Below are 13,991 nucleotides of genomic sequence, written 5' to 3'. Positions count from 1 at the left end.
CTACCTGTGATCTCTTCAGGTTTGATTTCAGCTTCAAACTCCAGGGTGATGCGAGTCACCTCTTTGCTTGGAGAGTTGCGAGCTCGACGTCCTTTGCCTTTCTTTGATGAATCACACTTCAGGTTCACAAAAGACACTTGGCAATCTGAGCAAGGGGCTGACCCGCCTAGTAGAAACAATGTCAGTATTCTTTAAGGAACATACTTTCAAAATCTTGACAAGTATCTTCCTCTATAAACACTAAGCAGAATGCTTCTTTCTTCCCCTGATGAGAGGACCAAACAGGAATATGAAGGCATTCTAGACGATGAACCCCAGAGCTCTAGTTAACATCTCTAGTATATGTCTGTGGTGAAGGAAAGGCTCCCTTGCTTTGAGTTCTTTTTTTTTTTTTTTTTTGTGCTTTCTACCCTCTTTTCTCTGCTTTTGGAGTCTGGCACAATCTGAAGAAGGCACAAAAATATAGAACCCTCAACTATTTTCAGTACTTCTTAAATCATGCATTTGGAACTACTTTTAGCAAGACCACATACAAGAGAAATCTAGATGTCTCAAGCTTCAATTTCTCTCTCATTCTCCCTCTGCTTTTTAATGAGTGCTTTATGCAGATAACCATAACACAGAAGACACAATTACTGGTCATAAAGTCTATGCTGGAACAATGTTTTACAAGACTATGGCCATAAATGCATATTGCTCTGTCAGAATTCCAAGAATTTTGGCTTAATTAGGAATAAGTAGAATACTGCTTTTTTAAAATCAATCACTCTTTTTGCTCCTCTCACAAGTGGAAACAAATATTGTGATATCCAGTCCTAACAAGTCAAAGTACAGAATAAACCACAAGTCCAAAATCTCACTTTCAGATATCGTAATAAACAAACAGACAATAAATACATAAATTGCAAATGCTCCTCTTCTTTACACCAGTTGGAGGATCCATGGAGCACTATGTATTAATGTGTTGCTTTCCTGATTAACTCAGAATTTTGGCTTAAGGGACCATGGAAACATAGTATAGCTGTGGTCACTGAAAAACTGGTTCTTGGTTTCACAGAACTTAAGGCTGGAAATAATTCCAACTGAAGATTGTGCCAAGACATACAGAGGAGAGAGTACCTCACCTAGACCACCATTCCTGCCTGTATCATCCTGTTTGCCTTTCATGCGTGGATGGAGGTGGCATTTAGCATCTTTGATTTTGAAGGAAGCCTTTTGTTTGATCGGAGCAGCAACAGCCTCTAAAAGAAAGGGCAGGTGCTAAGTATGGGGAGTCAAATGGATTACAGAGGAGCTCTGAGAGTTCAAGACTCCAAGCTTACCAACGCAGGGATGGCTACCATTGCTGGACCTTGGTGGAGGCCCGTGCTGCAGAATTGGTGTCCCACAACTCACAGTGTAGCTGTTGTCAGATTCTGCAAAGAAAAAGACTTTAGAGGCATGGAGCTCTAGGGCCAGATACTTCTAAACACTTGCTGCATGGACCTGTATTTGCAAGCCCAGCCCAGCCCAAACCCCAAATGTTTTTTGAAATATTATCCCAAGCCTGATTTTGCCTACTGATCATATGGATGACAGTAGCCCAATTTGAGCCAGGATTCATTACTACATTATTTTCATTATTAAACAATGCTCCAAAGAGCCCGGTGCAATAAAAGTACATAAAAAAAAGTATAGCTCATGCCAAAGTGAGGTTAAAACCTGAACAGGTTCCCAGGGCTTATAGCCTTAGGGTCAAGGTATTCATGAGTCAGATCACAATGCCTTCCAAAAGAAGGATGGATCTGAGCTAAATGCACAAAAAACAGTTCATATGCTTTTCTGCACAGCTCTTTTTAGTTTTAGGGACTGCATTGTCAGTTAATACTTTCAAGTTGAAAATAGTGATAGAACAATGAAATACTCCTGGGTTTTCTTTGGGAAACAGACTGAGTTGAGATAGACATGTATGATCTTCTCTTATCCAGGGCATAGAAAAACTGGCAGCCGGCTCATCCTAAGTATCAGGTGAACAGTGCATAAGTACAGCACTGCTGAGCACACTGTGGGAAATTGAAAATGCTGGGCAGCTCCCAGTCTCAGCCATTTCCATGGCAGGTGATAACAATGAATCATGCTGCCATTTTACACTTGGGCAATTGTTGAAGGATGACAAATACTGACACTGGCACCACCCATGGATTACGTTTAATACTAACACAGCAAGACCAACTTCTTGCACCTGCTATAAACAAAATGGCAGCTGAAAACCTCTAAAAGCTATTGGAAGAGTAAATTTCAGCCCCGGAAACCACAAAACTAAGGTGTGGGACTGACTATATTTTAAATGCAGTAAAAAGATTTTATTTATTTATTTATTACTATAGGTTTTGTTCCTTCCCTGAAGTGGAAGATTTGGGACTTCCATGATCTAGGTTGCTTTCTAAAGGGTATCAGAGACATTCTGTTATCTGGGCTTAAGCTACAATGAGAAGTTGTAACTCTGGATCCCAACATAGCAAACCCTTGGTTAGTCCTATCCAAAGACTGCAGGAGTGTGAAAGTGGGAGAGGAAGGCCCGTATTTGCCCAGAAAGCCTGAGCGATTCAATCCTTGTTTCTATGTCCTGAGACAGGAGGGCTTTGCAACTGGGAGACATGTCTGGGATATCAACGTGGGAAGGGAGGAAACCTGGTGTCTGGGCAGAATGCGGCGGCACGGACAGTTCTGAATGCCCCTAGGGGGGCACATATAACATTGCTGTTACACGAGCTGCATTGGTTGCCAGTTTGCTTCCGGGTCCAATTCAAGGTGTTGGTCATCACCTTTAAACCCCTTCATGGCACAGGACCAGGTTATCTGAGGAGCCATCTTGCCTCTATTATATCAGCCTGCCCCACTCGGTCCAGCAGAAGGGTCATGTTGCAGACTCCACCAGTCAAGGAATTTTGACTGGTGGGATCTAGGAAGTGGGCCTTTTCTGCAGTGGCCCCCGCTCTATGGAACAGGTGCTGTGTGCCCCCATTTTCATGGCCTTTAGGAAAGGTGTGAAATCCTGGCTATGCCAGAAGCCCTGGGGGCCAGATGGGGGCTTGCATCAGTGGAAGTGGCTTGTGGGGTAATTGATCCCCCCCCCCCCGTCATCTTGAATGTCTTTAGTATTTATGTATAGGGTTTGTTTTATAGTGGATTTTTATGGGTTGAGTAATTTAATTATTTATGGGGTATTTTAATTTTTTATGGGCTTTTGATTTTTAATTGTGAGCCGCCCAGAGTCACCCATTGGGGGAGATGGGTGGCATACAAGTTTAAGAATGAATGAATGAATGAATGAATGAATGAATGAATGAATGAATGAATGAATGAATGAAGCAGGAATCCAACACCTCTGGAGGATATCAGATTGCAAGAAAATTGACATCTATTCTGTGCAAAAGTAGAACTCCAGACTGGGTTTTCCCTCTACAATGATCAGGACTCCTCCTTTCATTGGCCTTTTTTCTCCGTAGACTTCAACTCCAGGTACAAAGAGACGTCTATTCTCCATTTCTCCTCAGGAAGGCCACCAAAACAGCCTAAGCAAAGTGTGTATATTTAGAGGCATTTAGACTGGCTGTGATGGGCCATCAAACCAAAGACAAAACATAGGAAAGGACAATTATTCTGGTAGGACAGGAGAAGGGTGAATTTCTATTTATACACTGTAGATTTCCTATTTTATTTGCTAAGTAAATCCACTTGTTGAGCTGTATTTATCCTTTTGCATAATAGGTTAGGATGGAATGTATTCAGTATTTTGAGACATGGATATTCGCAATAAAGATTTATTGAACCAAAAAAAAGTGCAGTAAAAATTAAAGCAAAGAAAGGGAGTCATAATGGCACAAAACAGTGCTCTAAAAATATGTTGCACCAAAGCTCTCAAATTACAGCAGTGTGTGGGGGACAGATCTGAGCACTTACCTGGCAGAAAGCGAGCCTTGGAGGCACAGGTGAGGGAGCAGCTGTCCTTCTTGCCATTCCTGTTGCAGGTAAGTATGGCTCGTGGAGATACTGTGCCAGCCAAACAAATCACCAGCTCTGAAGAACAAGCATCAATTGATAGCACTATGCAGATGAGAGTGCAATTCACAGAGGAGCAGCCAGACTCTGCCACTGGGATGGCTACAGTGCAGAGCCACACCTGAATCTCCAGCAGAAACAAATAAGCATCAGTGCACTATTGCTATCGCCACTTGCCTCTGCCATGGGTTATGGCACAAGTCCTGCTCATGTTGAGCTCTGGCTCATTCAGCTCATTGCTGATGCAGTAACTTCTAGAAGTATGCATTGCCGGTCCAGAGCCACAAGTTGTAGAAACTTTAGAAATTTAGAATTTCCCAACACAAAGGTGGTTGTACATTTTTATCTTTCATTTAAAGCTTTGTTTCAATATGCTTGGAAAAAGAAAAAATTGAAAAGGCCCAACCCATAAAAAACAAATAGGACTTTTGAGCAAACAAAAATCCCTTTGACACAAAACCATGACATGACAAGGAGCTCTTTTTACTGGCATCAATCTGAGACTGCTGTGCGGAATATCTATTCCATTATTGATAATCTTTAAGCTTTAGACACTTAAATCATGAGACAAATGCCATGCATTAAAACATGTGTGTTTTGTTGTTTCAAGTGTTAAATACAGGTTCTAAGCAGCAGTGGATAAGGTGCTCAGAGATCACCAATGTTTACAACTATCTTCCTTCTTGGCTGGTGTAATTTTCACCCCAGTTAAGGCCTATCTTGTTGAAATGCATTCCCCCACTAGAGGGCAGCAGGATTTCAAGCCTTTTCTATACAGTACTCACCTATGCAATCTTTTTTATTCCAATGAAGTTTGCAACCTGCAGGACAGGTACATTCGTAGCTACCTGGGGTATTTACACATCCAAACTTGCAGCCTCCTCGGTTGATGCTACATTCATCAACATCTGTAGGGAGACCAAGAAATATAATTAACAAACTATTTGGAATCCATAAAGCAAACTTTCTGACTGGAATAATCATTATGACTCCTAGTTCTAATCCAGGAACTATAACTGAGACTGGTAAGTGGAACAAAAAGAATTATGGATTAAGAGAAAGAAAAAATGGGATGAAACAACAGCAACTACAAAAAACAAACTGCTGTTGGTTCAGTTTGTCATTCAGGAGAGAGATTTGGCTCCTCACTTAATTGATTATACACACTGGACCATTAGTGTACAGGACACTATAAAATCAGCAAGAGAAATAAGACCCTATTCCAAGATACTTGCAAGACTGATAATGAATTGGAAACAGAGGACAGGAAGCTAGCAAGAGAGAAGTGGGGACAACTGCAGCTATGAGCTTTGCTACCACTTTGCGATAAGGAAGTAAGACAACTCCTTGGATGCCTGCCATTGCACTTGGTTCCAATGATCTTACAGGCATGCTACAGTGGTTCATGGCAATAGGGATTTACTATATGGCTGTCCCCTTCAGTACTGATCTGGGAACATTTGGCCCTGTACCAAACATATGAATGTATTATACAATACTTTCTCTGCCTGACTAATATAAACACAGTATACATGCTGGTATACTGTGTTTATATGCAGCAGTCTTTCCCTCTCCAACCTGGTGCCCTCCAGAATCTAGCAGCAGTTATGCCCAATGCATCTGGAGGGCATTAGGTTGGAGAAGGTTAATGGACAAATTATGCTTAATGTTGCCCATATTTTCCTCTTCTTTTTCATCATTATTCTTCTCCATGAAACCTGAAAGTGAAGACATTATATAAAACTATAAAAAAAAAACCTTTTCACTTCTTAAATGACTAGAGAATCAAATATAGGTTGAACTGTGCTTCAATTGGAATCTCCATCTTTTTTTATACCTATTCTATTAAGCACTTGCAAAATCATCCTTCACTTTAACAGCAAAATTACTTTGGAGGCAGTATAGTACTGGGTAACAGGGGATTGCCTTGAAGCATGTTGAGATGATTTCAAGAACCTGTCATTCAAGACCATCCACAGCACTCTTTTGGGCAGATAACAGGAATCTGTATGTCCCTCTCATCTCCCAGACATACTGTATGTTTGGATTAAATGGAATGAAAGCATTTTTAAATTGGTCTCATTGCTCTATAAAAACATTATGTGTGTCTTCACCCTGATATTACCTAATCCTTTCTACATTTTGCCTTGCAACACAAAACCACAGGATTAAACTGGTAGAGAAACATTTTTAAAGCATGCTTTAATTTGGCAGGCTGAACTAGAGCTTTGTGGAAAACTATGTTCAGAGGTCTATTGCCTTCAACTCATATGGAAATAAATAGAGGAAAGCAGATGAAAGAAAAGGAGATCTTCATCTAGAGTAACCTTCTCAACCTTGTGACCCCCAGAAACACTGGACAACATGTCTTATGATCAAAATATCTCATTATCAAAATTTAATATTTCCAGATGTTGTAGAGGGTTAATCCAGGGGCTTTAGGAAAATGAGCTCACTGTTACATATTTCTGCACCTTCTTCTCATGCAGTTGGGCCCACACAGAAACATCTGAAAAAGCATCTGATGAAGTCCTCAGTATCAGGCGAGTTTACAATTTATTCGTATTACTCGTTTAGCTCACAGCAGCCATACTTTCCATAAAATCCTCCTGACTCAAGCAAGCTATACAGTAACTTCTACATTCCCTTTTCTATACCACAATTACTGGTTCAGAAGCCCTATCTTTTTTAGCACTTCAGCACCTCCCTAAACCTGAGGGAGGGACAAGCATATTTTAAAGGCATTTCAGAGTCCCTTTGACATACAGTATTTGAGGAGCACTGACTAACTGACAAGCAAGACATCTTCTTCCTCATTAATCAATGTAGTGGTTAGCATTTAAAAATGTAGATCAGGGTTTCTCAATCTTGGCAACTTTAAGATGTGTGGATTTCAACAGCATGCTAGCTGAGGAATTCTGGGAGTTGAAGTCCACACATCTTAAAGTTGCCAAGGTTAAGAAACCCTATTGTAGATAATTACTTTGACCTGTGCCAACCTTGGTTTTGCCAAGTAAAGGAACTGGCAACCAGTGATGAGCGAGACCCTGAATGTAATTCCAGAGATCAAGTGTGATGAAGAACAGAGAAAAATGGAAAGGCATGGGAGCTGAAATTCAAAAAAACAGCTGTGTCAGTCAGCCTGCCAATTCTACCCCTTTTCAGCATTCCTGCTAACTTATGGCACATAATTTAACAGCCATGGGAATCAGCACTAAAGGTCTGACACAAAAAAATACACACAAACACAATGACAGCAGGAGAAACAAAACAACCATAAAGGGCCACTTTGTTCTGAAAGCTTCACATACAAATATTTCAGTTTTCCTTCCAAGCTTTGCCAGACCACACTCCCACACAATGTGGCACATTCAGGTCATGACTTTGCTCCCAGCTCCTTGGAGTAGGCTGAGTGCTGACTCATATGTCACTGTCAAGGGATTCTTCAGCTTGGCTTCATCCCATCTTGTTCTTTTATGTAACTCACTTCTCTTACTCTAAGTGAGTCCTGAATTCTGAATATCAACTTCTTGCAAACCAGTAAAGAGGTTACTCTACAAAGTTTCGTGAAGGTGGTAAAGGTTTAATAGATGCTAGCTAGATCCAACCAACATGCTTAACCAAAACAAACTAATCACATTTCTTCACTTTCAGATATATACTGTATTTTTCCGACAATAAGACGCCCCCATGTACAAGACGACCCCCACTTTTCAAGCCTAAAATTTAAAAATCAATATTTTAAAGATAGTGCAGAACACATTTTTATTTAGTAATTAGTTAACATTGACCTGATACACTCGGTGGGAGGAGGTCCAAACCGTCTCTCTGCAGCTCTATTTCCAAGCTCTTTTGCTTAACTGATTACATTCAAGCACGAGTGAAACTGCAGATAGCTTGTCTCTGCAATCAGCCTTCCTCTAATTGGTTTGTTCAGCATCAGCTGATGTCAGTTCCATCAGGCTCGTGATTGGAGGAAGTCGGTTTGGGAGACAAGCTATTTCACTCGTGATTGGAGGCTAGCAATAGGAGGAAGCTTCTCTGCAGAAACAAAGCATGGGCAGTTTTGCAACCACGCAGTTCTCTCCTCGGCTGACTTCCTTGAATAAGATGCCCTTCAGTTTTTAGGGTAAGGATTTTAGAAAAAAGGTATCGTCTTATAGTCGGAAAAATACGGTAGTCATCATCTTATGATAATTAATTCCATTGTAGGACTTTAGCCACTGCTCAAGTTAGTTGTTAGAATGGAGGCATATCCAACTAGCCAGTACTCACTGATATTAATTTTATTTATCCTTCATTTGTCTAATTATTTTAAATAATCTAAGCCAATGGCAAAGTCAATAATGCCTTTCCTTCCAGGTTTCCAGGCTTATAAATCTAGTCAGATCTCTTTTCTTACCATTACCTTTCAGCTTGCCCCTCCCCAATTCTGCAAATAACTGATGAAGAATCAGTCATACAAATGGAGGATGCCGATGCCAAAATAAATAGGGGTATACATGTTATTGATTTATATATTTTATTTTGATAAGAGTGTTTTGGTCCATGCTTAATTTTACAAGCCTCAAAATACTCAGCTGTGTACAAAGTTTAGGTGTCATGATCAAACAGTAAGTTTCAATGAAGCCCTAAGTGAATAGAAACGAATATAACCTCAACATGGTATAAAATGAAACATGAGATCTTTCTGCAAATTTGAATGCATACTTACTACTTAAGGTGCAGTTGTTTATTGATTCAAAATAGAAAACAGTTAATTTGGCAGGTACAGAAGTTTGGACACCCAGTTAATTCAATTACATTTTTTGGTTACTATACAGTAAGTTGTTAAAAAAGCTCAAAAAGTGATTGACCCATTAGCCAGGTCAAGACAATTTTACAGATGAACAAAGGGCTTGACTTTAACTTCTCTGGTTCTTTCAACAACCATGGGCTCCTCCAAACAGATGTCCGAGTATGAAAATAATAATAAATAATTCATTCTTTACAAAGCAAGCAAAGCTATAAAAATTATCTAAATGCTTCTAGCTAGCAGTTTCAACTATTTATTTTTTAAAAATTGAAGTTATATGGAACTGTTGAGGTCAGGGAAAGGTCTGAAAGATCAAGAGAAATTCTGGTTAGAACTGCTTGAAAACTAGACAGATCTGCAAAACAGAACCTACAGATCAATGCAAATGGCTTGCTGAAAAGTTTAGTTGACACTGGAGTTAGTTCCCACAGATACACAGTATAGGTATCCCCAGTTTAAGAACAAGTTCAGTTCCCAAGATCTGTCCTTAAGTTGAATTTGTATGTAAGCCAGAACAGTATTATTGTATAATACTGTATAAGTAGTATTGTGTAATGAACTCGAACCATTGTGCATTTAACTCGAATCATTGTGTATTTAACTCGAATTTTACTACAATAGGCTTCATTCTTAACTATGGGTCATCTGTGAACTGGGTGTTCTTAACCCGGGGACTACCTGTACCACACTGTTTATACAACAGTGGTCTGCATGGGAGATTTATCAGAATGAACCCTTTCCTTCAACTTTATTGCAAAAGTCATTGTCTAAAGCAGTGTTTTTCAAACTTGGCAACTTTAAGATGTGTAGACTTCAATTCCCAGAATTCCCTAGCCACCCAGCCACATTTGAAAAACACTGATCTAAAGTATGCAAAAGAAAATTGTAATAGGCCTGAAATTATTTGGAACAAAGTGCTTTGGACTATGAAACTAAAGTTGGAGTATTTAGTCACAACCATGCAATATTCTTTTAGAGAAAAAAGGGTGAAGTGTTTGAAGAAAAAAAAACTCCTTGCCAACTGTTCGGCATAGAGGTGGCTCTATTATGCTCTGGGTTGTTTGGCAACCGATGGCAGAAAATATTGTGTGGGTGCATCCTAGAAGCTAATGTCCCACCCTCAATGAAGGAATTGAAGCTAAAAAGAGATTAGTATTTCAGCAAGACAATGATTTAAATAAACCCTTCCAAAACATCCATTAAATATTTATGGGAAAGGAAGCTAAAACATTTGGAATGGCCCTTACAGTCCGTAGACTTGAATATTATTGAAAATCCGTGGGGAGATTTCAACCTTGCAGTGCATGCAGGAGGCTTAAGAATATAACTCAGCTAGAAGAGTTCTGAAGGGAAGAATGGGGAAAACGTTCCAAAAGTGAGAATATATAGTCTTAGCAAACTACAGGAAACATTTGAAAGCTGTTATTTCTGCCAAAGGAGATGCTGTAAGATACTGACTGAAAGGGTGCCCTAATGCTTGCACCTACCATATTCATTATTTTCTTAGTCTAAATATGTAAAAACTGCACATAAATAAAGAGATGCCAAAATGTGTTTAACTTTGTACCCTGAAGACATTGTGTCACTTGCTTTTCATTAAAACTTACAATTTGATTGGGGGTGGGGCTGAAACTATTGCAAGCATGCAACAGTTTTGGGCCTTGCTTTTCTGTCTCAAGAGAACTTCTTGTAGCATAATAATTAATTAAGTCTCCCTGGAGCTTAATAATGGTGCTGCTCAGCATATCTCCAATTATTTTTATTACTAAAAAGATCCATGCGATATTTTTTGTTTAATATATGTTCTCTCTGTCTCTCCCCTCACATCCTGAGGGATAATGTCCATCTCACTGAAGAAATGAAATACATTCAGAACTTAGATAAATGTTCTAAAACCGCTCTGAATACAAAAACAATTGTTTGATGTGGTCTTTGATAAAATTCTTTTGCTGCTTTCAGTGTGAATCATGCAGCTCCATTTAGAGAACACACAGTGATCAAATTATGAAGCTCTAAGGAAAGGCAAGAGATCATAAGCTTCACTTTTGCACTTTTACAGGCAATCAAATTATTCAATGCTTTTAGAGTGTTAAAGAGTTTCTATAACCTCTTTTAACATCATGTTTAATTATCTAAATTCCTTACTTATAGTCACTCCCTCTATACTTATGTCTCAAGCTTTCCTAGGCCTCTTTTTGAGCTGTCCTCCTGCTAAACGGGGTGTTGAATTATAAAAGTTAGAAAATAAATATCACTGTTGTGGGGAAACTGAAAGGAATAGTTGGAATACAACTGTTGTAGAGGGCATAGATATTAGTTAGGATACCTATAATAGGCAGAATGTGGAATTATGCAAAGTAGTTTTGTATTACAAGTTAGAGAAGTGGGGTCAAGGAAACCCACAAAAGTTTTTATAGACAGCCCAAATGGACAAGGAAATATGGTTGAGGGAGTGGATTATGGCAGAAAACAGGGAAAACCCAAGGTTTCCACAGAGTATACTGAAGAGAATGAGGAAGCAATTTGGTGAAAGAAAAAGTTTTTAAAAACCCATACAATCTTGAAACAAGAAAAATTTGGGGTATAAAAAAAATAAGGGAATGAGTGCACATATTCAAAACAGTAGGGTAATTCTTTGGCTACAGATGCCTTTAATCGTTTAAATTCTTTATAACTTCCTTGAGCCAAGGAAAGAAGGTAGGCAAGCTTTAAGCAGGCTGTTTCATTTGGTATTACACATTTTCTTTTGAAATATTCCTTACTTAAATGTAAGTGCAGCTGAGACCCAGCCAGAATTGCTGCCAGAATTGAGTCTTATACAATATTCCTGCCGAAAAACATCTCCAAGGGAGGCCTTATTCTTTAACAGGCTACCTATTTCAGCACTTGAGCAATTTACTTTTCATTTTTACTTTTCACCTTCTTTTCTATGGCACTGTGGTTTGTCTTAAGCAATTCCTTTGCTTTTCTTTTTGGTTCATTTATTTCATCAATGACTAACCTAGTATAGGTGATAAAGAACCTGAGCAGTGGGAGCCTGGAAACTTCTCAAGTTTCAACTCCATCAAATCCTGAAATGGTTTAGTTGAGGCAACTTGAAATACAGCCCATTCTGCCAAAATTTTGGATGGATTGTGACACAGAACGATTTGTACATTCCCAGCCTGAGTTGGGGGGGGGGGGAACTTGCTGTAGTTCTGAGTTACCCCAAGGGCATGTTAAACCTTGTTTCACTATGAAGCTTCATATTTTCCCAGGATTGTATATCTGTCTTTTGCAGCTGCTATATGATCTCAGGAAAAGATATGGCTGATTTAAGGAGCTGTAGAGAGGTACAACATTCTGGAACTGTTTCTTTGTAATGAAAATTCTTTGTCAGCATCTGTGATCAATAGAAATCTACATTGTTCTACATAAATGGGAACACTTATCTCAGAAGCACAGAAGATACCTTTATTTGGCAGCCACAAACGTTAGTACACCCCCCCCCGCCAAATAAGGGTCCCAGTAATAAAGCTATGCCTGTGAACAATGTATTGCTTCTGATTTGTGATCAGATTTCAACTCACTGAATTCCCCAAGTTATCCAAACTTGGCCACTTTAAGATGAGTGGACTTTAAGATGAGTGGACCCATGCTGGCTAGGGAATTCTGGGAGTTGAAGTCCACTCATCTTAAAGTGGCCAAGTTTGGACAACATTGCTGTAATCTATTTTCACATCTATCTTGATCTCTGTAATCTGGGGCAACATAAAAAGCAGAATGCTCACATAAATTGGTGTTGTAGCAACAGCTCAATAAACTATGCTTTCCAACTGCCTTTTCTTTCTTTTTATGGGTGCGTGTGTGAGAGTCTCTCTCTCTCACACACACACATGCACACACAATCTCAACTCTCTCCTTCCTCTTTATCAAATAACTGTAAAAGTTCCTCTCCTCCCATCTCAAACTCTGTTCCAAAAATTCACAAGAGAGACTTATCCACTCCCATTTCTCTGGTCAAGGCCCAAATTGTTTTTGTTGCTTTGTTTATAGCTGAAGAAAAAAAATTCAGCCCCTGACTTCCTCTGCAAACAGCAAGCGTCGTTCAGTGAATATCATTCGCTAAGTATTGCCTCACCAAATAAGGTAAGAATTAAGACAAAGAGAAAGACAAAAAATCTTTATGTGGGAATGTTAGACTTGGATTTAGAAGTCAACTGAACACCTGTTTGCTTATTGGCTTTAAGTAGGCCTTGATTTTTATATGAAATGGGATAGCAATGCAGCAGGAATTTTTTGGGAAACAAATAGTGACTACCAAGAATTTCATATATATTAACCTCAAGCAAGTGCAAATCTACAAAACCTGTGAATACAAAACAGGAGAATTCACTGTGCATAGACCTATCATTCCCTAAGTCCACTGAGGAGAGTTAATTATATGCATGCTTTGCAAGCAGACAGTCCCAAATTCATGTTTGTATATGTAGATTTTCAGAGTCTTATGTTTGTAACCTTGTCTGAATGGCCACCCACTGCTCCTAAACCACACCATTCTAGTAACATCTGCTCTATTAAAGCAAGTTTTATTGAGTTTGAATCTGTTCAGGTAACAGATAGTATGGTATTATTTCAGAAATGCCATTCTACATGGCACCTTCTTAAGGAGACACAGGTACTGTTATTATTAACTTTACTATTAGGTGGCATTTCAACTCCAGGCTTTCTTGCATGGAACTGATAATATGGAGCAGACATCTTTTCTGATCTGGATTCAAGACTGGGTTTAGAAAGAAAGAGCATTTTTCTGGACCTTCATTCTCCTACAATAGCCGGACAACTTTCATCAATACTACTTTATGAGATAATAATGTGATTTTTATCACAGCCATAAATTAATCTAATTGTTGTACACTGCCCAGAGTCACTTTTATGTGAGATGGGCGGCTATATAAATATGATAGATAGATAGATAGATAGATAGATAGATAGATAGATAGATAGATAGATAGATAGATAGATAGCTTTTTCAAGAAAACCTTGAAGATTTTTATCACTATTATACTGGCAATTGTCTTTTAATTAATTATCAGAAGACAAATAATGTAGTCTTTGCCAAAAGCCCCAAGATAAATAATTAGAACATCTGGAGTAAAACCACCAAGCAAGTTAA

At 39.0% G+C, this 13,991-nt stretch overlaps 1 protein-coding gene across 2 annotated transcripts in view; it reads right to left on the bottom strand.

Annotated features, from left to right (window-relative positions):
- The window catches only part of SCUBE3 (signal peptide, CUB domain and EGF like domain containing 3), a 139,220-nt gene that overhangs the window by 20,152 nt on the left and 105,077 nt on the right, over positions 1-13,991 (bottom strand). For both annotated transcript variants that reach the window (XM_088153830.1, XM_088153828.1), the window contains 5 exons: positions 4,827-4,949; positions 3,943-4,059; positions 1,323-1,415; positions 1,125-1,241; positions 5-166 (listed from right to left, as the gene is read on the bottom strand). In XM_088153830.1, coding sequence (XP_088009956.1) covers positions 5-166; positions 1,125-1,241; positions 1,323-1,415; positions 3,943-4,059; positions 4,827-4,949 — 612 coding nt within the window. The remainder of the gene's footprint in view (positions 1-4; positions 167-1,124; positions 1,242-1,322; positions 1,416-3,942; positions 4,060-4,826; positions 4,950-13,991) is intronic.

This window comes from Python bivittatus, unplaced genomic scaffold (assembly GCF_059951505.1).
Source record: "Python bivittatus isolate LINGU-HERP-01145 unplaced genomic scaffold, Pbiv_v1 ctg000700_np1212, whole genome shotgun sequence".
In the NCBI taxonomy this organism is placed as follows: Eukaryota; Metazoa; Chordata; class Lepidosauria; order Squamata; family Pythonidae; genus Python; species Python bivittatus.
The sequence above is the reverse complement of the archived record's forward strand: the minus strand, read 5'-3'. Positions and strand labels throughout refer to the sequence as shown.